The 23,571-nt window shown below is 37.1% G+C and overlaps 1 protein-coding gene across 2 annotated transcripts in view; it reads left to right on the forward strand.

The window, feature by feature from the left end:
- The window catches only part of COX16 (cytochrome c oxidase assembly factor COX16), a 31,515-nt gene that overhangs the window by 2,162 nt on the left and 5,782 nt on the right, over positions 1-23,571 (forward strand). For both annotated transcript variants that reach the window (XM_088145586.1, XM_088145587.1), the window contains exons 2-3: positions 12,165-12,242; positions 19,239-19,301. In XM_088145586.1, the coding sequence (XP_088001712.1) occupies positions 12,165-12,242; positions 19,239-19,301 (141 nt within the window). The remainder of the gene's footprint in view (positions 1-12,164; positions 12,243-19,238; positions 19,302-23,571) is intronic.

A 23,571-nucleotide genomic window follows, 5' to 3' on the forward strand; every position in this document is an offset into this window, starting at 1 on the left:
TTTATGTGACATCCTGTTTTCCATTTGCCTGACAATTAAATACATTCTAGCAAGTGTGAAAGAGTATTTGGTTTAAAGCAGGAATGCTGCTCATGTGAGATACCCCATTTGTCTGTCTGTCTGTCTGTCTGTCTGTCTGTCTGTCTGTCTATTTGCCTGGCTGTCCTTAGAGATTGGCTTGCCTAATTTTTTCAAGCCACATTTTCAAGCCAGCAGGCATAGTGCTGCTGAAGGGAGTACTGCCCTCTTCTGCTCACCCTGTCCACATGAAAAATAGTGCCATCATCAAAACATTCCTCCAAGGAATATTTCTTGAGGTCTTTTGCCTCTTGACAGACTAGGCTTTCAGAACAAAAGGTCTTCTGTTAAATGGACTGCTAAGGGAAGGACATGATTGTAACCTTTTCTGTCATTTTCTGGATTACCTTGCTGATCACTGAGAAAACTTAGAAACGCATGCAGGCTTACAAATTTTATTGTTCACTTTTTGAACTAAAAGCTTTTATTCATTCATTCATTCATTCATTCACTCACTCACTCACTCACTCACTCACATGTATACATACACCACAGCTCAAAGTTCAGTTGTCCAGCCTAAGCTTGAAATCCACCATGCACAATAACTTGTTCCGTGTGATGGCCACAAGTACTACAATTCCTATCCTCTTTATAATTTCCAACAAGATCCACCTCTCCAAGCTTGGAATTTTTCTCACATACCTCCTCTTACTCTTCAATTTGAGTGCCAATTTCTCATCCAGTTCACTAGAGAACTACCTATGTGTGCCTATAAGGAGATAATTTGTACTGCAATGTCACAGTGCAAACTCTACCCCTTGCATGTAAGATCACCACACACATTTTAGCATCATCATGGAACTGCCTGTTGTTTTGAGAACTATTTAATATTTTAAGAATCCTCTTTTTTTTTTTTTTAATGTAAAACTCTCTTTAGGTCTGCTTCATCCAACTAGGACTACCTGCAATGATGCAGCATTTATTGCTCTGAGTTGATATTTGCTGCCAGTACCTTTTTTTCTTCCCCTCCCTTAGGGGAGAAAGGCCAAGACCAAAAGAAAAAGAAAATCTCTAATTGAGAAAAACAAAGGCACCTTAAACCCTGTATCTGGGAGACAATCTAGCGAAATCTAGGCCTTCTGGGTCATTTGACCAGAATATAACTAGACTACTTAAGAAACAAATTGGCACAAAAATATCTGCTTAAAATAATATTTAGAGTTTATGAAGAATGTAGAACAACAATTGAAAACTGGATGGGATTTAGCTTAGAGAAAATGATTAGGTTTTAAGGGAGCGAGGTGAATCAAGGAACAATGGATAGGCCCATCTAAAATAGTGATGAGCCTCTGGAGAAAAAAAAAAAAACTGGTTTTGAAGGAAATTGGGTGAAGCTTCACTCCATACAAAATAAAACCAAATCATAATTGTAATTGTATCTATTTACTCACTGCATCTAGAAGTCTGGGGGCATTAGATTGCTTCCTGAGTCCTAGAAGAATTCACCTCACAACTTTGGGGGGGTACCATTCCTTTATTTTCTTCCCCACAGCCAGTTGCTGCTCTCTGAGGAAATTCAGAAGAACAAAATTTATTACATATATTTTTGTTAATTACATCCTGTCCTTCCTCCATGAGCTTAAGTTGGCTTACATGGAATCTCTTTTCATTTGATCCTCATGTGGACATATCTTGCTTGTGTTGTAAGAGATTGCTCTCCTTTTTGGATTTTCATATTTTCTTGCCGTTTCCTTTTTTCTAATGTCCCCAAACTGATTTCGAAGATAAAATGAACTATTCCTTTCCTTCTTGCAGCTCATACTTGTAGTGCACTTGGCTCTCAAATACAGTAGATGGTGCTCCAGTTTCTAAAATACAGTAAGTGAAACGCTAGAGTCAATTTCTGATCAGGGCTGCAGCATCTGGTGACTCACCATATGTGACTTTAGCATACTGCACTGGGACAGCAAGTTTTCTGACACTGCTACAATAAATTGCTATCAAGAGTCAGAGTCAGAGTCACTTGATTGTGAGATGGGCGGCCATATAAATATGACGAATAAATAAAGATCGTATTATATAATTGGACAAATGTGTTTTAAGGGCATTTAAAAGAGCCAGTTTAAGAAACAGGTAGAAAAAAGGATCTGACCTGAATGCTGAATTGCTCTCCATGCCTATTCCTGGGCCTGGATGCTGTGTTAGTCCAATTTTATTGTTTCAGCCACTGATTGTAAGAACTGACATTGTGCATCTTTGATGGATTGGTAAAGTCACAGGCAGCAATAGATAAACAAAGCTTGGAATCCTCACTGTCCCCCCCTCCCCAATAAAGCAGCATTACCCTGCAATTACAGGTGATCCTCATTTAGCGACTGTCAGTTACGATGGTAATTAAAAAGTAACTTTGCGACCAATCCTTGTATTTATGAGCTTCGCAGTCTGTAAAGCAAAGGAAAACTGTAGTAAGATCATAAGCACAGTCATGGTTTCACTTAGTGACCACTTCACTTAACAACCAAGTCGCCAGTTCCAATTGTGGTTCCTAAACGAGGACTACCTGTAGAGTAACCCCAATCCTTATGGAATTCAGGAAGGCCATCAAGACCTAACAATTCAGGAAACTTTTGGAGAGTGAAGTTCAGATAGCTGCCCTCAGGTGGTGTTTGTTTTATTTGGAAAAGTGTTTTCCTGGAGCATCACAATATTGACAATGTTATTTGTTAGATTAGTTTAATCTTTGTTATGAAGATATTTGCTGCTTAGAGTTGAAGCAGCCTACAACCGCAAGCAATTAGAAAATACTCTAAGTTGCAGATACCTGATGAGGTGATGGGATAGTGAACCCAAGAAAGCCACTGCTTTGTAGTGTTTGAAATGGTTCCTGGGAGCAGGCTTCATTTGACTTTGTGTTTCCTATTATGAGGACCTTGAAGTCACAGCTCTCAGAGAGCTGCTTCACTTCCTCTTGCCTTTCTCAGTGAGATACAGGTAGTCCTTGACTTACAGCCATTTGTTCAGTGACCATTTGAAGTTACGAATGCGCTGAAAAAAGTGACTTTTGACCAGTGCCCAAAGTTACGGCTGTTGCAGTGCCCCCGTGGTTACGTGATCAAAACCTGCACTTATGACTGCAGGGACGCTTCAGTTCCCCCGCCCACCTATCTTCCCCCCATCTATGTCCTTTTGCCCCCCTGCTGCCCTGCGCTCCACTGGCCCAGCTGACTTTTGCCGTCTTCTTGCTCCCACTGCTGACAAGGTGTTCCCAGCCTGGCTGCTGGGCTGGGCTGGGCTGGGCTGGGCTGGACTGGGCTTCAGCTGCAAAAAAAAATAAATAAATAAGCCAAAAGCAGCCCCAGAGCTGTGGCATCCCAAAAAGCCCCTTTGCAAAAGGCTCCTGGAGCACAAAAGCTCCCTTTTCGCTCCCCCCCCCCAGCATGAAGTAAAAGCCTAGCCCAGCCCCACCCAGGAGCATGATGCAAAGGGGAGTTTTGGTGCACTGAGCTTTTTGCAAAGGGGCTTTTTGGTACACTGCAGCTCTTAGGCTGCTTTTGGCTCCCCCGCACCCCAAAGCCCAGCCCAGCCTGGCTCAGCAGCCAGGCTGGGCATGCCTCATCAGCATAGGAGCAAGAAGATGGCAAAAGTCAGCTGGGGTGGCAGAGCATGGGCATCAGGGGTCTCAGGGTACAGGGTGGCAAGGGTGACTGCAGTTGGGACTGGGCTGAGGTGGCTGCGGCTTCCCAGGGTGTGGCAAGCGGCCCCAGAGCCACAGAGTTCTGCCGCTGCTTGTTGCCCTGCAAGGCAAGGTGCAGGGTGGCCAGAAGGGCAGAGATGGGGGGGAGATGGGTAGCTGGGAGGAATTGGAGGCAGTCCTTTAACTTACTGAGACTTGGGGCTGGGAGGGACCAAGCCCGGAATGGCTTGGATTAGGGTGGGTACTCACTTAACAACCCACAATTCTCAGTTAAGAACAGCAACCAGGACTGCCAGGATTGCGGTTGCTAAGCGATGCGATCATGTGATGTCTTGCTTTACGATCGCATCACTTAGTGATGGAAATTCTGATCCCAATTGTGTTCGTAAGTCAAGGACTACCTGTGGTTGCAGAGATGGGATGGGACATTAGAGAAAGTCTTTATTAGGGGCTCTGTAAATTGGATGGAGAGAGCCAGTTTGGTGTAGTGGTTAAGACATCAGGCTAGAAACTAGGAGACTGTGAGTTCTAGTCCTGCCTAGGCACAAAGCCAGCTGGATGACCTTGGGCCTGTCACTTTCTCTCAGCCCTAGGAAGGAGGCAATGGTAAACCACTTCTGAAAAATCTTGCCAAGAAAACTGCAGAGACTTGTCCAGGCAGTCTCCAAGAATTGGACATGATTGAACGGATTAAAAAAAAAAAGCTGTATGGGAGGATTTGGCAGCTGATGGTTCTCCATCTCTGTTTAAAGGCAAAAATTTTAAATTTATATACACAAATATCAGTTTCAGGAAGCTCTTCTTATGTGAACTTTTTCTTACACACTGGAGAGGTCCCCCCCCCCCTCAGTGAAATGAATGGGAGCCATTTATTTTTAAGGGGAAAAAAATGCTGAATATGGAGCATCCAAATGTAATCACAACATTGCTTAAGCGTACATTTATAGTATTGGTTTGTCTTTTGTAGTTACTAGCTCTTGATAGGCTTGTAATAAAATGGTGGATACAATGAAAAATGTAATCCTTTTCATGTAGTCTTGGAGGAATTGTTAAAGCTTGAAATTAAATCAATTACAGTATACCAAAAGTAAACAAATTTTAAAGCAACAAATAATGTTAATATTTTGGTAATAGGATCCTATCCCAAAGTGAAATATGATTGCCTTAAGAAAGTGCTTGTGCAAAAGGAAGAAAAATAGAGAACAATAAAGAACTACTTAACAAAAACTGTCTGCATGCTTTTGCTGTTTAAACATTTGGTGCAACGAAAGTGGTGAATTCAGCATATTCTGTCCTAATTTCACTGCTCTTAATCAAATACTCTTACAATTAACCAGTGTTTTGCATTGTGATTCTTATCACCTCCTACTATTATGTTCATGGGGATTGTAATTAACTAGCTTTGCTGTAGTTCATTTCAGTAATCAAGTGAGTGCCTATCTAATAGAAAAAATTGCAGCATTTAGCTTCTGAGCTAATGCTCTTGATACTGTATTACTCCTTTGTTCCTGGCTGGTATCTCTTATTATGAAATGTTTTGATTATGTGCACTCAAATTGGTGTTTACTCTTAGTGACCACATAGATAGATTTTCTACAGGAGGATCTGTCCCCAAATTGGTCCTTCAGGTCTTCCAATGGTGCACCCATGCTCATCTCCTTCCAGTCCATCTTCCCTCAATATATATTCCACATACAGGTTGAATAAATAAGGGGAGAGTATATAGCCTAGTGTCACTCCTTTGCCAACCCAGTCTCTTTCACCATGTTCTGTCCGTACAGTGGCTTCCTGACCTGGGTATATGTTTCGCATGCAGACAATGGGATGTTCTGGGATCTCCATATTTCCAAGCATGTTCCACAGCTTGATATAATCAATGCAACCAAGGCCTTTCTATAATCAATGAAGTACACACTGACTTCTTTTTGGTATCCTTTGGCGTTCTCAATTATTCAGCATGTATCAGTAGTATTGTGTGGTGTTCCTCTGTTATGTCTAAAGCCATCTTTAACATCTGGCATCTGGCTTTAATCTGTGTTGGATAATCCTAATCAGTATTTTGCTTTCATGTGAAATTAAGAATATTGTGTGACAGTCTGCAAACTCTGTTAAGTCTCCTTTCTTGGTATTGGTATGTAGATTTACCTCTTCCAATATGTTGGCCTCTGTTGTTCTTCAAATTTGCTGGCATAGCTTGGTTAGAACCTTCACTGCTTTTTTGTCAATTGCTTGTCTTATTTTTATATAATTATGAAATATAAGTGAAAAATGTATATTTCCTTGTTACATGGACACAAATTAAGAAATTTGAGTCAGTGTAGCATAGTGATTAGGTGTTAGACTAGGACTGGTGTGATCCAAGTTCAAGTTTACCCTCAGCCATGAAAACTCACTGAATAACTTTGATAACTTCCTCTCAGCCCAATCTACCCCACAGAGTTGTTGGAAACAAATAGGTGGAATGGTATGTGTGCCCCCTTGAGTTCATGGAGGAGATGTGATACATAAATCTAACAAGTAATGCCGAATTCTTTAAAACTCAATAATTTTTGATTCTACTGCAGTTGAAGAAGACAGCACATACTTTATTTTTTAAAAAATGGATGTGTCTTGCTTTGGGGAAACTTTTACAGGAAGCTGTTTTTGACTCTCCACAATAGACGTGCTCTTCAGACAGTTGCAACTGTGTTAATTCTGACCTGGCCAAGCCTGTAATTCAAAATGATTACAGTGTGGTTAGAAGAACCATTTGCTCCTGCTTGCACTATGGAATATACAGCCTGCCTTCTTGTTAAGATTGGATTTTGCAAAATACCTTCTGTATTCCCTCACCAATTTTGAAGTACACTTCTTAATCCACTTAAGGAACTTTCCCCCCCATAAACCTCCTTGTGAGTTTCATCCTGTACATGTATTTCCATGCTGAAAATGTTGTAGTTACAGAGGTTGAGATTGCTCCAGCCACAAGGAATTCCCAGTTGTTGAAGTATCACAACCATAGTGACAAACTGTTGACACTCCTGTATAAATTTCAGTGAAGCAAACTTATGAGTTAAACATCCATGCAAGGGAAGGGTAAGTACTCTTTATTCATGTGTTAAAAAGTGATGTAGAAAAACTAATCAAGCAGTTCTGGAAGCCAAATTTGTGGGAGTGTTGATAAATCCAGAGCAATCAAGCTGCCTTTCTTGAAAATTCTACCTGTTCCATAAGCAAGGGCATTTAAACAGGTAGAGCTAAGTAGTTTCAATGTGTGGATAAGAAGAGGGTCTGGGACTAGGGATGTGACTGAGGCTCTGAGATACCGTTTGGGACAAGCCCAGTCTGTACAAAAAGGATAGAATACACTCAAATTAGTAGAGTATCATACTGCTGATACCACCTCAAAAAGATGATAGAGCAGATGGTGTCAATAAGCAAGTAGAAAAGCGTGACCCAATTTATATTGTATATATAGACTTTCAGAAAGTCTTTGACAAAGGTCATTATCAGAAAACTCAGCTGCCAGGACATAAAAATACAGGGGGATCCCAGGAATTGGCAACTGGTTAATAAACAGAAAACAAAAAGTAGGAATAAATGAACAATTCTCTCACTGGCGAGTTATACTGGGGTCCTTCAGGGATAGATGCTGGAACCAGTGCTTTTTAACTTGTATATAAATGCAATGGTATTATGATTGAGTGGTGAGGTGGCCATTTCTGATGACAGTGCCAGTCTGAAGTGGTAAAATCAAAAAGAGATTGTGAAAGAGTTACAGAAGAATCTCTCCAGAGTAGAGAGCTGAATGGGCTTCAAAATGCCAAATCCAATTCAATGTAAACAAATTAGTGATGCACGCTGGCAAAGGGAAAAAATCCAAACTTCACCCGTGTAATAGTGGAACTAGCAATAATTAATCAGGAAATTATTATTTTGTAATCATTATTTGATAAAGAAATTGGTTGATAGTTTTTTGGTAGAGTAGGATCCTGAACTTCTTTATGAATTAAAGCAATATTCGCTCCTTTCCAAGTTTATGGTATCAGTCCCTTTTCCACAATGGAGTTCATCATCTTATGGAAAGGTTGTATCAGTTCATCTTGAAAACATTTATAATAAGATGCAGGTAGTCCATCTGGTTCTGGAGCTTTCCCTATTTTAGTCTTTTTTAATGCTTCATAAACTTATCTTATTGCTATAGGTCCATTCATCATCTTCCTTTGCTTCTTCATTGGGTAATTTTGATGTCTTTATGTATTCACCTACTTTCTCATTAGAAATCTCTTCTCCCTGACACTACTGTATTGTTGAAAAATCTTCTGCATGTTTGCATTACCTATTATCATAGCATTCCCTTTTTGTAATTTTAATATCATTTTTTCCCACTTTCTTTCCTCAGTTTATATGCTAGCCATTTCCCGAGCTTGTTTGTTAATTCAAAGTTGTTTTGTTTAGCAAAATTCATTTTTGTTTCCATTTCTTTAATCATTAACATAGAAAACTGACATTGCAAATGATTAATTTGCTGCAAGATATTTTTTTCCTACTGGTGATCTTTTCAATTCATCTTACGTTTTTATCTCTTCTAACATCTTTTGCATCTTTTCTTTTTCTGTCTTTTTGATTTAGAATTTTGCAGTATAAATTTTCCTCTCATAAATGGTTTACTTGCATCCCAAACTGTCCTTATTTCTATATCCTTGCTCAGATTGATCTCAAAAAATTATTTCAACTCTTTTTTACAATCCTCAATCATTTATTCTTTTTATAACAAAATTTCATTTAATCTCCATCTATAAGTTCTACATTTCTTTTTATATATCAAAGTCACTGAATTGTGATCTGAAAAGCTTTTTGGTAACATCTCTGCTTTACTAGTATATGCAGATAATTTCTTAGATAGATAAATATCTATCTTGAAAAAGATCTGTGTCTTTCAGAAAAGTACGTATATTCTCTGGATTTTTCATTTATATGTCTCCATATATCTATAAGTTCAAAGTTCTCCATCATATCAAAAAATATTTTTGGCAGTTTACCTTGTGTTAGTTTAATTCCTTTCACAGAAGTTTTATCTTTTTGTGGACAGACCACTCCATTACAATCTCCTAAAAGACACCAATTTTCATAGGTCAAGTACATTAATTTTCCCATCAATGATTTTAAAATGCTTTTTTAATGCTTTTACAGAATTCAACCTCTGTACCTCTGTTGGTTAAATGTCAAAATTAATCCTTTCAATTTATCCCAACAGAATGGTATCTTCTTCTGTTTATCTGTCAAAAATGTATATTCCTTTCTCTTCTGTAATATTCTGATTGGTATCTTTTTCAACAAAATTACATCTGTATTATTTATTTTTAATTTAGTATTGAAATGTCACTGGATAACCATATCCCTTATCTTGTTTCTGACACAGTGCACAAGTATATCCTTTACTACTTTTCTTATTTTTGCATATCTTGTATTAATTCTGTATACTTTGTCCACTTCTGATTCCATAACTTCTTCGTCCCATTCCAAAAATTTGGATAGTGACTCCACAACTTTCTGTCTAACATCTTCACCAAGTTCTTCTTTCACTGTTCTCAATCTGAAACAAAATCCTTTCTCTCTTAGTTCTAAAACAGCTTTGTTATCTAAGGCCTTTTCCATCTCTGTTATTTCTGCTTTATTTTCTGAAATTTCTATTGTTTCTTTATTCTGTTTAACTTCTCCAGTTATTTTTTTCCATAGCATCTTCTAATGTTTTATCCATATTTTTTCCATATTTATAGATCTCTGTTCCAACCTTTCTTCTAAATTAGTCAGCTTTTTTTCAACCCCCTTAACTGATGCTATAACACTCTTCCCCAATTCTTCAAGCATTTTTTGTAAAGCCTCTTGAATAATTCCTTTTTCTGCCATCTGCTAGCCTTCTATAAACAATCCCCTCCTTGTTGTAGTCATTTCTATAGCTTTTGCTACTTTGCTTGTAGTAGCCATTTTTTCCCTATTAAAAAAAAGAATTGTACAGTAATCTAAAAGAGAGAAAGGTGAAAAAAGAAAAAAAAATAGAGAAAGAAAGTCCCAATTAATAGCTCTTTATTCTCTTCTGCAATTTTGTATATCTATGTTCTCGGGATCTTTCATAACTGCCTGTTCCTGTTGCTGTTTTTGGATTATATCTTTGTTTAATTAAGTCAACTAATCATTCTCTTCAGTAACCTAAACAATTATTTTTCCCACGGAAGTATGTTTTATTTAATTAATTATTTCAACTGTTCCCAATTACCAAATTAATAAAACTCCAAATTTGACTGTTGCCTTATCCCATTTTTAACTTTTTTAGCCCAAACTCCAGGCAAGCTTTTTGCTTTTAATTCCTTTTATTTTCTCTTTCTCTTAACTTTAATTCTTTCCATGGGTTGAAAGTCCACTCACCCAGTCTGTATTAATTACTCTGTTACATCGAAGGTTTCTTTTCACTATAAAGTCTTTTATCTCCAAAATGTGCTTAAGAAAGTAGATTCAGCAAACCCAGCAGCCATTAATGGTCTCCATCTGAGGCTTCGAGCATGCTGTTGTCTTCTGCGGCTCCTGGCACTTTACTCGAGAGTAGCTGACAAGATCCCCCTGGATCTTGCCAGATTTCTCTCAAGGAGCAGCCCATTGGAGCATAAATGGGTAATCTCATGGCTTTCTCCTTGTCTGGGGAAGCTCCCCTGGCTCGGGCACAAAGCCCCGCTTCCGGTAATCACCTCAGGGTCATCTTTGCCATTTAGCACAGGTGTTTTAGTCTGCCATTGAACTACCTGGAAGTCACCTCTGTCACATCTCTTATTGTACCACACATTGTATGCATATCTAATAGCTTTTGGTCTGTATTCATCCGTGGAGTACCTGAAACATCAGTAAAATCCTTTTCAATGTTGGTGCTCTGTTTCTCCAACAATGTGTAAGTACAGTAATATGGATTATCACTATTGCATGATGTATTATGGAAAGGACGTAACTACCTCTATGTTTTTATAGCTTTACAGCAGCTAGAGTAAACATAAAACAATTCTGCATATAAATTTGAAAGTTGCTATTTTGTGTTGCATGTAGAATATTAATACTTCTTTTATTTTGTTAATTTAAACTTGAAAGACATTTGATGCAGTAAAAATTGTGTAGCAGGTAGTGCTTACTATGATTCCAACAGTGATACAAATGGGTTGTGTAAATTAGTCAAAATTCAGTTTGGATTCATGATTCAAAGATGACAAGTTTTGTTTTAAGTTTTTGATTTGAAGTTTAAAAAATTGACATTTAATTAGATAAAAGATTCAGCAGTATATATTACGGAATCATCAGAACACTCAGACTTGAGGTATTGGCATAGCAGAACATAATTACATTTTAAAACAAAGGCATTTTTAATGGCATCTCATGACAGGTCATTTTATTTTTCTTCATGCAGATATGCCAATTTCTTCTGTTTTTATTGTTCCTGCCCCTAAATCTCTACCTAAAATGTAGGTGCAGCAAGAATTTATTTATTTATTTATTTAGCCATATGATATGTAGGATCATAATTTGTTGGAAAGTTCCAGGAATATAACTGCATTTTTTTCACCTTGATGTCCAAATTCATCTAGTGATTATTGTTGCTTGAACTCTTAGAAGTTTGAAATTGCTGAATTTGAAGTTCCAGAGAAATGAAATACAAAAGCATAGGGTCAATAGAAGGCTGCAAGGATTAAGAAAACCTGGGTCTTCCTGTAATCCTTTGTGTAATGGTGAAAAACACTGATAGGTGTGTAAATGAAAGCTATCCCCCTTACACACAATTATATAATCAATTATTTTAAATTCTGAAGAATGAGAACAAACGTATCAGAGCAAGATCCATACCTTTCATGCATACAGTATATGCATGCAATTAATTGAGATTAAGCTCTGACTTTAATATCTAAGATGTGAGATGTTTGTAGATCTGTTTGGATCTGAGACTGTCATATTTATACTATGCTTTGTCTTTCCATAGTACTTTTTTTTTTAATGTTTAGGATGGGCTTTCAGTGAGGTCCTGAGATTGAGGTTGCAATAGGAGAAGAGAATAGGTGTTAAATCACTAGCTAAATTTCAGAGGGAAAATGCTACACTTAAGGAAAAAATTGACTCAATTTCTTAAACTTGGAGAGAATGAATGCTAGTGTAGTCACTTAAAACTATGTTTCTCAACCTTGGCAACTTGAAGATGTGTGGACATCAACTCCCAAAAGCCCCCTTGGAATTTTGAGAAAATGTGTCCTCTGGCTTAAAAGTGTTGAGGATACTGATATATAACATATCCACAGGTATTATTGTTGGAGTCCTTTTAAAATAGTTTTGCAAGAAAAGTCAGCATGCTGGGCTGACAATTTCTCATAATTTTACATGAAGTTCTGGATTGTTCTCTCCTTTCCTATCCTGATTATTTTTGTCTTATTTTAATATATTTTAGGTGTTAATAGTTGGTGGGTCATTTGGGCTCCGTGAATTTGCACAGATTCGATACGATATCCAAAAGGTTCGTGGCAAGGTAAGCAGAATTCTTCCCCTTGTAGCTACAGAATTCAAGATTCAAATATATTAGCCAACTTTTAAAGGGAGGGACAAACTCATTATTCATTCAGTATTTACTTCCCAACCAAAGATAGCTGAAATTTTGAAGTTCATCCCACACACAGCTGAGGGATAGCATCCATTTCCCAGCCCTTCCTATTGTATCCTTATTGCCCATTTTCACAGCCCAAGAGGACTGTATATCAACAACAAAACCTATTCATTCAATCAATCAATCAATCAATCAATCAATTTTGGCCCAAAAGACAGGCTCTGAGAGTCTATGTCTATCTTATTTTTATTTGCTACATTTATATACTGCTTTTCTGCGATTACACTGAAGGAAGTTCATGTCCTATGCCAGCCAGTGCAAAACCGAAAGCTATGCAAATAAAGGGTTGAAAGACTTTATTGCCATAGTATAAACTTCCTGAGAGTAGCCAGAGTAATTAGCTAGAGAACAGTAGGGCTTGCCTTGAAATATAAATTATCAACAATCTACTAGCAGGGAAAAGGTAGAAGTGGTGATAGAACTGTTTGTATATTGGTTTATTTATTTATTTAGAATATTTATGTGGCCATCCAGCTCAAACAATGTGACTCTGGGCAGTGTCCAAAATCATTGAACAAAAATACAAAAGAAAAGTAACACTCACCAGTATGGAAGCTGAAACAATTAAATGATGAACAGGACTAAAATATATTCTAGCTCACCAATTGGGAACTATATTCATCCTGACCCCTACACCCAGGGAGATAGTCAAGTCTTAACTACCTTTCTAAAGGCCTGCAGGGTTTAGAATATATGGGGGGGGAGGTCATTCCAAAGGGCAGGGTACTGCCACTGAGAAGGTAATATTCCCCCAAGGTAATATTGTTTCAGAGAAGGGACCTGGAGTATGCCCTCCCTGTTGGAGCATATAAGATGGGAAAATACCCTGATAAGGGTATCCATGACAGACAAAGCTTTTGGCATCAGAGAATTGCATGAGTTGGTCTGAATGTCAAGCCAAGGGTATAAATGCAGGGCAAGGAAAAATAGCGATAGGAGTTCAATGTTGTTTCCAATGGAGGAGCAAGGGCCTGAAGGCTGCCCTTGTACAGTCCCAGGGGCTGGGGTGGCTTGATTAGGGACACTACTGCCCTCTCCTCAGAAGGAGACACGATGATGGCCTTTGCTCTGCCCTCTATAACTGCTGACATGTTTGGGGGCTAAGTACCCCGCCCAAATGCAGCCTCTCATTATCTAAGACAGGCCCTACTTGCTCAGGCTCATTTTCTGCCAGAGCTGTCAGGGGTAACTGATTACCTGCTGACTCCTCAGGCTGATGGTTCATCTGGACTGCCTTTTCAGCCTCTGACTCAGAACATTCAGAGGAGACCATAACAGCTCAGAGGTTAACTAATGGTGTAAAATATAATAGCCACAGTACATAATGTCAGGGTGAGGAGAAGCATCTTAATGTACCCCAGGTGCTAAATGAGACAATTCTGGAGAAGAAAGTCGATTAATAATTATGTGGTTTGAATATTACTCCATAGTTTGCTTTAGCATGATTTATTAAATAAAATTGAAAGGTTTCACACATTATAATGAGCCATAAGCCATGTTTTACAAACAGCAGTGTCTGAGTTCCTACTCTCAAACCTACCTAGCTGTGTACCAAAATGAATGAATGAATGAATAGATAAGGTTTCATGGAATATGTCAACATTCAGCTACTGATCTGCATGATGGGCCTGGAATTGCTGTATATACACTATTCTCTCTTAGGAAAGTGAGAAAAACCTCACTTCTAACTTCTAATGTTGGGAAATAAGAAAGAACTGTTGACAATGACTGGGGATGATAATTTATCCAAAATTCATTGTGAGAGAAATGTAATATTGTTTCCTACTTATCTAAGAAAAGGCCACATAAAGAGAGAAAAGGACTGATACTGTATATTTTATAAAGACAGGATAAAATTAATGACAGAATAACTTATCCAGAAAGCACATAATGCTCTCATCCATAAATTTCTGGTAATTCCTCAGAATTACTTTTATGTTCTTGTTAGTTAGCACCAAGAATCCTTCTATAAATGCGTGAATTTCAAATCTTTATTTTAGAATTCCCCATCCATCAAAATCACAGATAATGCAGAAAGCAACTAAAGATTCTTGTGGAACTTGTTTGTTTAAGAACTCTAAAACACAATAGATTAAATGCTACTAAAACATATCGTTCAAAAAGTTGTATGCAGAGTGAATGTTACAACTACAATTTATGTTACATCTTCGTCAGAAGCTGTACCCTTCCGGCTGATCATCTAGACAACTCCTTCTCTGTTTTTCTCTGTAGCATTCACATTTGATATTACAGAGTGAACTATAATCTCTAAATCTCTTAATTGTTTTTTAGCATCAGGGCTAGCTATAGCTTGCTTTCACTGAAATTGTTCATTCCAGGGAAAAAAGATGTTTCCCTTGGGCTTTTCTTTCAAAAGTGTCAATTACTTGTAATTCATCATTGAATATGCATCACTTCTTACTATAATGGGAAAGAACATGCAGGTGCTTGGACTTGCTGGCCATGAGCATGCATGTGTGATTATAGGATTTTGAATTGGTAAGATTCCTGGACTTTTTGCTGCTTCCTATCTTTTCCAAAATGTAGCATCTGTTATTTTCCAGACCATAATATTTGACAATATAATGTAGTGCATATTCATGTACACTTAACATGGTATTCATTCCATTTAAATCTTTTAAAAAATTAAAGGATTTGAGTATAGTAGTCCTGTACAACAATATTGGCAGGGTTTATCAGATATAATTATAAATACAAGCAATATGGAATCAGATTTGAATATTGAATGCCTCATATTCACATTTAAAATAATGTTTCAGAGTGCATGTGATTATGAACAACTCTTTAAAGTGATAGGTGTTTTCCTAGGATCATGCAGCTACTCTCTGCAACTCCAACATGATCCTGGAAAAGGACACAGTTGTTTTAAACAGTTGCAGACAGGTGTTGCATTAGTACCCCCATGTGCTCCAAAAAGCTTTTCTGGAATCAAATCTAAAGCATTACACAGCCTAGAGTCCAACTTCTTAAGTTACTTGTAATGCCACCCAAAGAGTAACGGGGGTATTGGTTACAAAGACAAAATGGTATTCAAAAACAATTCCATCACTTCTGAGATAAAAGAGAACAAAACAAAGCAATAAACATCCTTATTTTATCTGCATTATAGGGGCTGTAGAAGTGATTCAAACTTAATTTACAGACTTCCCCTGTATTGCTGTAGAAGTTTACTAGATGTCACTACAGAAGCTATTTTAGCTGATATTTAACAAAACTTGAACTGAGTCCTGATTTTATTACCTTTAACCATCAAGGAGAAATGAATCAATTGGATGAAAGATCTAATGCCTTTAATGAAACCATCAAGAACATTTCAGTTGATATATAAATCAAAGGACTGGGTTAAGTTCCATAATTTATTTACACCCTACATAAATTAGACTTCCAAGTTGCTTTCAGAGATGCACCATTTAAAACTAATTACCACTGTGCAGATAGGTAATACAGGTAGTCCTTGACTAATGACCACAGTTCAGACTGGAACTTCTGTCATTAAGTAATACGGTTGTTAAGTGAGTCATACTCAATTTTACGACCTTTTTCGCCATGGTCGTTAAGCGAATCCAGTTTCCCCCATTGACTTTGCTTGTTGGAAGCCCCCTGGGAAGGTCGTAAATGGTGATCACATGACCCTAGAATGCTGTAACCATGATAAATATATGCCAGTTGCCAAGTGCCTGAGTTTTGATCATGTGACTGCAGGGATGCTGTGACAGTAGTAAGTGCAAGGACCAGTCGTAAGTCACTTTTTTCAGCACCATGATAACTTTGAACGGCCATTAAATGAGTGGTTGTAAGTCGAGAACTACCTGTACCTATTTGGTAGATAATAGAATTCGATTGTGATGTCTCTTTGGACATTCACAAAGAGGAATATCTTTGGGAATGTATTGTTTCAACATAGTCATTTTTTTTTTCACTTGGAGCTCCAAAGGGCCATATAGAAAGAAAAGTAAGAGTTATAGAAGAAACTAATTTAAATCAGAGTTAAAAACAAAAGCCAAACATTAGCACATGCTGAAGAAGAAATTATGGTGACCTAAAATTTCTGTCTATAAAGACACAGTATTAGATGAGAGTCCATGTTGCATATTCGAAGTTAAATTTTCAGACAAGAATACTCTTTTTGAAGAAGGAAAGTTTTGAAGCATTGCAATATAAAGCATTTCCCCTTTCTCACCCAAGCCTCAAGGGCATTTTGTTTTAAATCTTGTACTTCAGGCTATTTAAGTGGTTTGTAAAAGTACAGGTACAGCATATTAAACAGGCTTTACAAAGGCACCTTGAGGAATTGTCTTTTAATATTTTAAACATAGGTGTCTTACTTTTCTTATTCCCCTGCCCCTTATTCTTCCATTATATTTTGGATGAGTCAGCCAGCTATTCAGCAGGAGAGTTTCAGTTCCAAAAGAAGAACTTATATACTAAGGTGTGCATTTCTTAACAGGAATCAAGTCTTTTTGACACAATTTTAATTGGACAGGTGGTAAATAAATGGTCTCAATATGATCTTTTATTTCCTCTGAACCAGAGAGCAGTTTTTCATTTAAAAAAAGTCAATTCAAGAGAGCACATCATTTAATTTTGCAGGTATTTTGTAGTCTTTCAGATGGCCTCATAAAGGGTAGGAATTGCCTCAACAGATATGTAGAATGTTTTTCTCTCATGCATATTACCATTTTTTGTGCTTCAAAGTATATTCCATCTGCATGTTCACAGCTTTTTTAACCTCTTCCTGGTGTCAGCCACACCTTCATTTCTATTTCCTCTCTTCATTACAAGTTTATTTACCCTATTTTGCTTATTACTATGCAACTTTCTGAATTTCATACTCCATTTTCTTCTCTGCTGCATAGGATGTGCTCTCTTGTCTTTCTACACACCTATCTCATATGTTCTACAATTTGTATCTTGTTCTTCAGTAACTTTTCATTATTTTCTGCCTTGTGCAAGGCTGATTTTTTATTGATTTGGACTGTGTTAACTGTCTTCTTTCTTCCTTTTATATTATCCAAAGCTCATGTCACTCCATTTGGGGATCTTGTTTACAGCCAGAAAGAGGAAATAAGTCTTTAGTCCCAGGGCTATTGCGATTTAACCACTCATAAGAATGGCACCACTGCTATATAATTCTGTCTTTACAAGAATTCTGTGAATTAAATTAGGCTGAGAGGGGTTAACTGGTCCCAGGTCACTCAGTGATCCTTACAACAAGTGGAATTTAAGCTGGGCTACTCAACTTCAGAATGATCTTTGTTACGGTTAAACCATATTGGCTCCAAAGGATCCATTTAATCCATTGCTCTTCTGCAACAATTGCAAGTTGGCTGCTTCATGAAGTTTACAAACAAGGCTCAAAAGTACCCAGAATCCAGTCTCTGCACTTGAAAACTGCGATGGCTGATTAGATTGAGTGTTTATGTCCTATAAATTAACCTAATCCATTTTAAAGCTAAGCTTGTTTTTCTGTGGGCAGAAGAACATCATTGCCCTTCCAGTTTTAAACTTGCCTCAAATCAAGAATTAGCCCCTCAGCTCTCCCAGCTGGATACCATTAGAATAGCTCATTTCAGAATTCATTTCTAAAGCCTTGTTCACACAATGCTGGTAACAATCACCACACTAACATTTTATATAGACATTTTTTTTTCTGTTTTAGTGAACAATTGCTTGTTTTCTCTTCCTTTTCTTTTCCTTTTTTTAAAAAACCAGCCTGTCATAATAGCACAGCTAAAAATTCATCTGAAGATATGACTGGCTAACTCTATATGAAATATGTGCTAGGAGGTGTATTACGATAACAACAGTTGACATAAGCATATGTTTCTGTTCTAGTCATTATCTGAACAAGTGACCTGTTAATGTAGCTGAAAGAATACATTAAGGCAGACTTAAAAAATTTATGGGGCCCTTCTTGGCTACATTAGAATGAATAAAATCTAAAATATATATAAATTCATTTCAAAAAATAAATTGCACTACAGGCTACTCTCAGAATTGCAAAACTGAAAGTAGAGTAGAGGGAGAACACATTTTCTATAACTACATTCAAACATTCTATCTGTATGACAGAAGCACCTCTATGCACTCTTTTTTATGAAGCATTCACTTTTGCATTCAATCTCAAATGCTTCACTGTTGACCCTATCTCTTAATGGCCTTTCTTCCAGAGGATAAGCCTCATACTTCTGGAACTTCTTATCTGTTTAAAAGTTAGAAGTGCATTACAGTATGCATGCAAAATTTGTTCAATTCAGTATTTTTCTGAGAGCCCAATGTCTGAATATATGCTATCTTTTGGCAGTTGAATTTCTCTTCAACTTACTATCATTCCAGCATGCAAAGAACTTGGATAATGAGTTTGTATTCTAAATGTAATCAGTTTTGAGACATTGAATTTTAGTGAGGCTTCTGCAATCTGGAGCTATTTGTTTAGTGATTGCTATTGGATTAAACCAAGGGGGTGTGTGGAGAACATTTCTAACTTTGGAAATAAATAAACCTGAACTTCCTTTGAGATTTATTTCAACTTCCCATTTTATGAATAGAAATGAATGTGAGAGATTATCAATAAAATGTTTATGATAATGCAGATTATCTTTCCTCCTTCTGCATAAAATAATTAACAATTTCATGCTAAGCATGAATTATTGGCAAAACCTATTGCAATAGAGCCAGTTGGAATTATGAATATTTAAGAATGAATTGTGTAAGAATTCCTTCTCCTTTTCTCTATACAGGGAATTGTGTGTATTTGAAGTTGCAGAGAAATTATAGTGCTTCATAGGTTATATTTTCTTTCTGATTAGAAGTATTTGATTTATATATTTTATTTATCAGATGGATCCAGAATTGATAAAAAAGCTCAAAAAGAGTAACGTGACACTGGAATCTGAATATGAGGTATGATGCTGATATTTTTTCTTTACTACCTGGCTACTTGGTTATAATACACTTTCTATCCCTGTCTAAAATTAAATAAACCTTAACTTTGATTCATAGACATCCAGGAAAAACAAATTGTTTTGAGAATTCAAAGCTTTGTAGGACACAACCCCTGTTTTTCATGCTCATACAGTGCTGCAAATGCAGTTGTACTGTTCTGTATAAAAGAAAAACTGCAGATCCAACTGGAATGTGCATGTACCTATGCTGCAACTGCCAACCCTAAGATGGGATCCATGTGGCTAATTGCAAATATATGTTATTGTTTAGTGACACAGGCTGTTAATTTATCAGTCCCTTAGACCAGTTATACACTTCTAGCCTCATTTGGCACTCAACATTAAAATGCATGCCTGTGCAAAGAAATAATTCTAGTTTACCTAGGAAATTGAGGTAATTTGAAAAGATAAGACGTTTTCCAATAATTACTGGTCTGTAAATGTAGGAGTTTATTTCACGTCTGTCGGAGTAGGAGAGTTTCTCACAATCCTTTCTGTACTTGAGTAATCAAAACATAAGGAAAACTGCTTGGGCATACCAAAGGCCTCTGTAGTCTGCATTCTCTTGTTCTGCTCCTGTAGTGGCCAATCAGTTTATTCTGAGAAGTCTACAAGCAAGAGAACCTCCTTTTGCTTATGTTCTCCTGGAAATGGTACTGAGAAGTATTCTGCCACTCTGATAGTGTCAGATATTCATTCTTCAGCCAGTTCTAATAGCCTTTTCACTACTGAATTCCCTGTATCCAAACTGGCAACCATAACTACATTGTAGTTGGAGGGATTTGAAGACCTGGTTCTGCCGCTTGGCCTGGGGTGGGAAGGGAAGACATCAGGAGTGGGGATGGCTAGCCCCTTAGAGGCCTGTTGACTGCAGCTCTGAGAACCATCAGCCTCTTGGACTTTTTCTTTTCTTTTAGTAACATTTTGCACAGTTTTTATGTTTTAGGTAATTTTATATATATTTATGGTTTTATGGGTTATGTGAGCCACCCAGAGTCACCCCATCAGGGGAGATGGGCAGAGGATGGATGGATGGATGGATGGATGGATGGATGGATGGATGGATGGATGGATAGATAGATAGATAGATAGATAGATAGATAGATAGATAGATAGATAGATAGAGTTATGAATCCCACATTGTGTCTGGTTTGAATCTCCCACTGTTCAACTTCATTGGATGATCCCTCAGGTTCCAGTATTATGAGAAATGGTGAGAACCTTTCCCTCTGTCCATGGCAGAGATATGAATATGAGTGTGACATGTCCCACCCCACCCATTTTTCTCCTCTATTTTGCCACATCTGGAGCCAGGCCCAAGAAAGACCAAAGATACTAGGAATTTCTTATAGCCTATATAGGGTAGTCTTTCACTTCAGTTTTTATTGTTCACTTAAGAAGGGGTACTTGAAACAATAATCCTTTAGGTCTGGGTCTTTCTATCTTTTCCTAACTGTCTGAATTACTGATTCCTATTTTCTGAAAATGCTTGTTCCAATTTCATAACTTAAATTGTTACTTTGCACTGTGGGAGTCTTTTGTCTTCTGTTCTCCTTTAAGGGACCATCTGCTTCATTATCTTTAATAATCACATTTATTTAAGCACAAGTTTACTTTATCTGAATTCTACCTTAGTTTGCCAAAAAATCTGAAAAATGCCAAAGACAATGTGTATATATTTTTGCATTTTTGTGTATACTTTTTTAATCAGGGAGCTGCCAAAAGTGAAATATAGCTCTGCTCTAATTTGTGCGAAAGAAATTTCAAAATTCTGGTTTGCTGAGATATGCAAAACTTTCTTCCCATTGGATGTAGGTAGATACCTGATGCAGTATTACCAGAAGTATGTTGATTTTCATATGAAAATTCAAAAGTAATAACATTACAGTGCCTGGGAAAATATGAAAAGACCATCCACATTGTCCTTGCAAGAATTGTACCTGATAGAAGAAAGTGGCTTAAGGAAGTCTTGTGCTTTTTGTGATTTACTAAAAGCAAACCCAAGCATCTTTCAAATTTGAGGGAAACTGAAACTGTCCCAGATTTATGACATATTCAGGGGATTCAGCCATATATGCAGGCATGTAAACGTATAATCTCCCCACTCCACCACCCTGAATATTGATTTTTTTAAAATTATGTACAGAAATACAGATTAAATTTGAAATTAAATTTCTTCAAAAATTGAAATGAATTTACTGGATCCTGCAACATTTTGGCAGTGGCTGCTACTAAAATGGCCTTTTATTTTACACAGAATAAATATGTTCTCCTTTCCTTTTATGAAAAACCTCAATCTAGCCTAAGACAGGTAACTGAGAAAGACTTCTGTAAATCTACAGATAAAGCTTTGTCTCAAAATGGTTATATATGAAATCTATCCCAAAATAGTATTATCAATCAGGGGGCCTTGATTACTAGTAATATCTGAAAATGAGTAATGCTGCGTCTGTGAATCAAAACCCAGAATATCCTGAATAACATGTATCAGCACAGAACAATGTGTCTTTTTAAAATGCTGAGAGTAACAAGAATAATGCTGGAGAATATCTGCCCATGGTACCTCTCCCTACCACACTTCACTGCTTCTCCTTTCAGAGAAGCAAAGTCCAGAGCTAAACGGAACAACTATAGTACTGTAGAATCAACCACAGCACCCGATATACTAGATCCAGTCTTATGAAGGAAATAATGCTTGCCAATGAATCTGATTTTATTATTATGAACCACTAGGTGGGTAAAAATAGAAAAGAATGTAAGGCTAAAGGAATATAATTGCCTCCCAAGTATACTTGAACTGGATTTTGGTGGGGGCCCAGTGCCTGCTGACTTGATCAATTTCTGATTCCTTTAATGGAATAAACAAATAATATTTTAAGGTTCTGTAAATCACAGAGAAATTAAATTATTTTATTAACCTCATAGTTATTAATTAAAAGGATGGAATTTAGAGAGGGATATTAGAGCAAGTCAATAGACAAGATTCATAGTCTAGTGATATGTTCCACATCAGTGGCTTTACTGAAAGCATGAACTGGGGATTTAAAAATATCTTTCAGATATATTATTTGCATCCATGTGGTATCCTCTTGCATTCTGAAGAGCCCTTTTAGAATGATGCTAACTGACACTATAAACAAGTCCATCTAAAAATACATTGCTTTCTTGAAAAAGTGAACAATCTGTTCATCTGTAATAGAATTTTTACATTTATAATCTCTGAGCTGCTTGGGAAAAAGGTCAATACTCTTAATATTTGCAATACTGTATGCATTAGGGCAGGGAAGAGGTAAGTTTCAATCCTTTCATTTCACTGATAACTCCAAAATTTGTTTAAGAATTGTAAGAAGACTGCACAATTATCTGTATGCAGGCTCATATCTCATGGAAAATTTGTTTAAATGGGTGCCCTACAGTTGGACTACAATTCCCCAGAACTCCCAGTCAACATACTGGCTGGGAATTCTGAAAACTATGAACTTAGCATATTGGAAAGGCACCAGATTGGGGAAAGGGAAGGCTCACTTTTAATTCTGCCTTTATTATAAATACATGACAATAGATACATGCTTATCTCATTAGAAATTCTTCATTAATTGAACAATGAGTATAATCTACAAATGACATATTTTGAATTTTGTAAAAAAAATTGAATAGTTCATGTATTTTAAGAAAGACTGCCACCGATGGTTACTGAGGTATGCTGTATAGGATGTATGAAGTTCAACCACATAATGCTGCTTCTGATATTAATGTTCTTTTTAAGGTGCTGCTAGAGAGTAGAGGCAGCCACTTGGTTTCTGTAATACCTAGTTCTGCTCTCTTCCCTGGAGTGATTACATTCCTTTGCAGCCCACTGAGCAATGGATTGGTGAGCTGCCAGGAATATGAGGGGTGCAGGGATGAGGGCCCACCCATGCTTCTCCTAATTCAGAGCTAAGGGTATGACAATGATAAATTCTGCTTAGTTATAGTTGGCAGTGAAGAAATGTATGCCTGTTTGAACAGTTTAGACTGTTGTCTTTATCTACCTTGATTTGCTGCCTCTTGGTGTACTGTACAAAATGTAATATAGCATAGCTGTCTAGTCAGACAAAGGCTGTTCCCTTTCTTCCACTTAACAATCCATTTGCTTGTTTTGATATTTAAGTTATCCTTCTTTAGAATGAAATTTGAGGGAAACATCTCAAGTGCACCCTATACATGGGGTGTGGCTTAGCTTCAGTCAA

The sequence above is a fragment of the Python bivittatus genome, unplaced genomic scaffold, assembly GCF_059951505.1.
Source record: "Python bivittatus isolate LINGU-HERP-01145 unplaced genomic scaffold, Pbiv_v1 ctg000480_np1212, whole genome shotgun sequence".
Taxonomy (NCBI): domain Eukaryota; kingdom Metazoa; phylum Chordata; class Lepidosauria; order Squamata; family Pythonidae; genus Python; species Python bivittatus.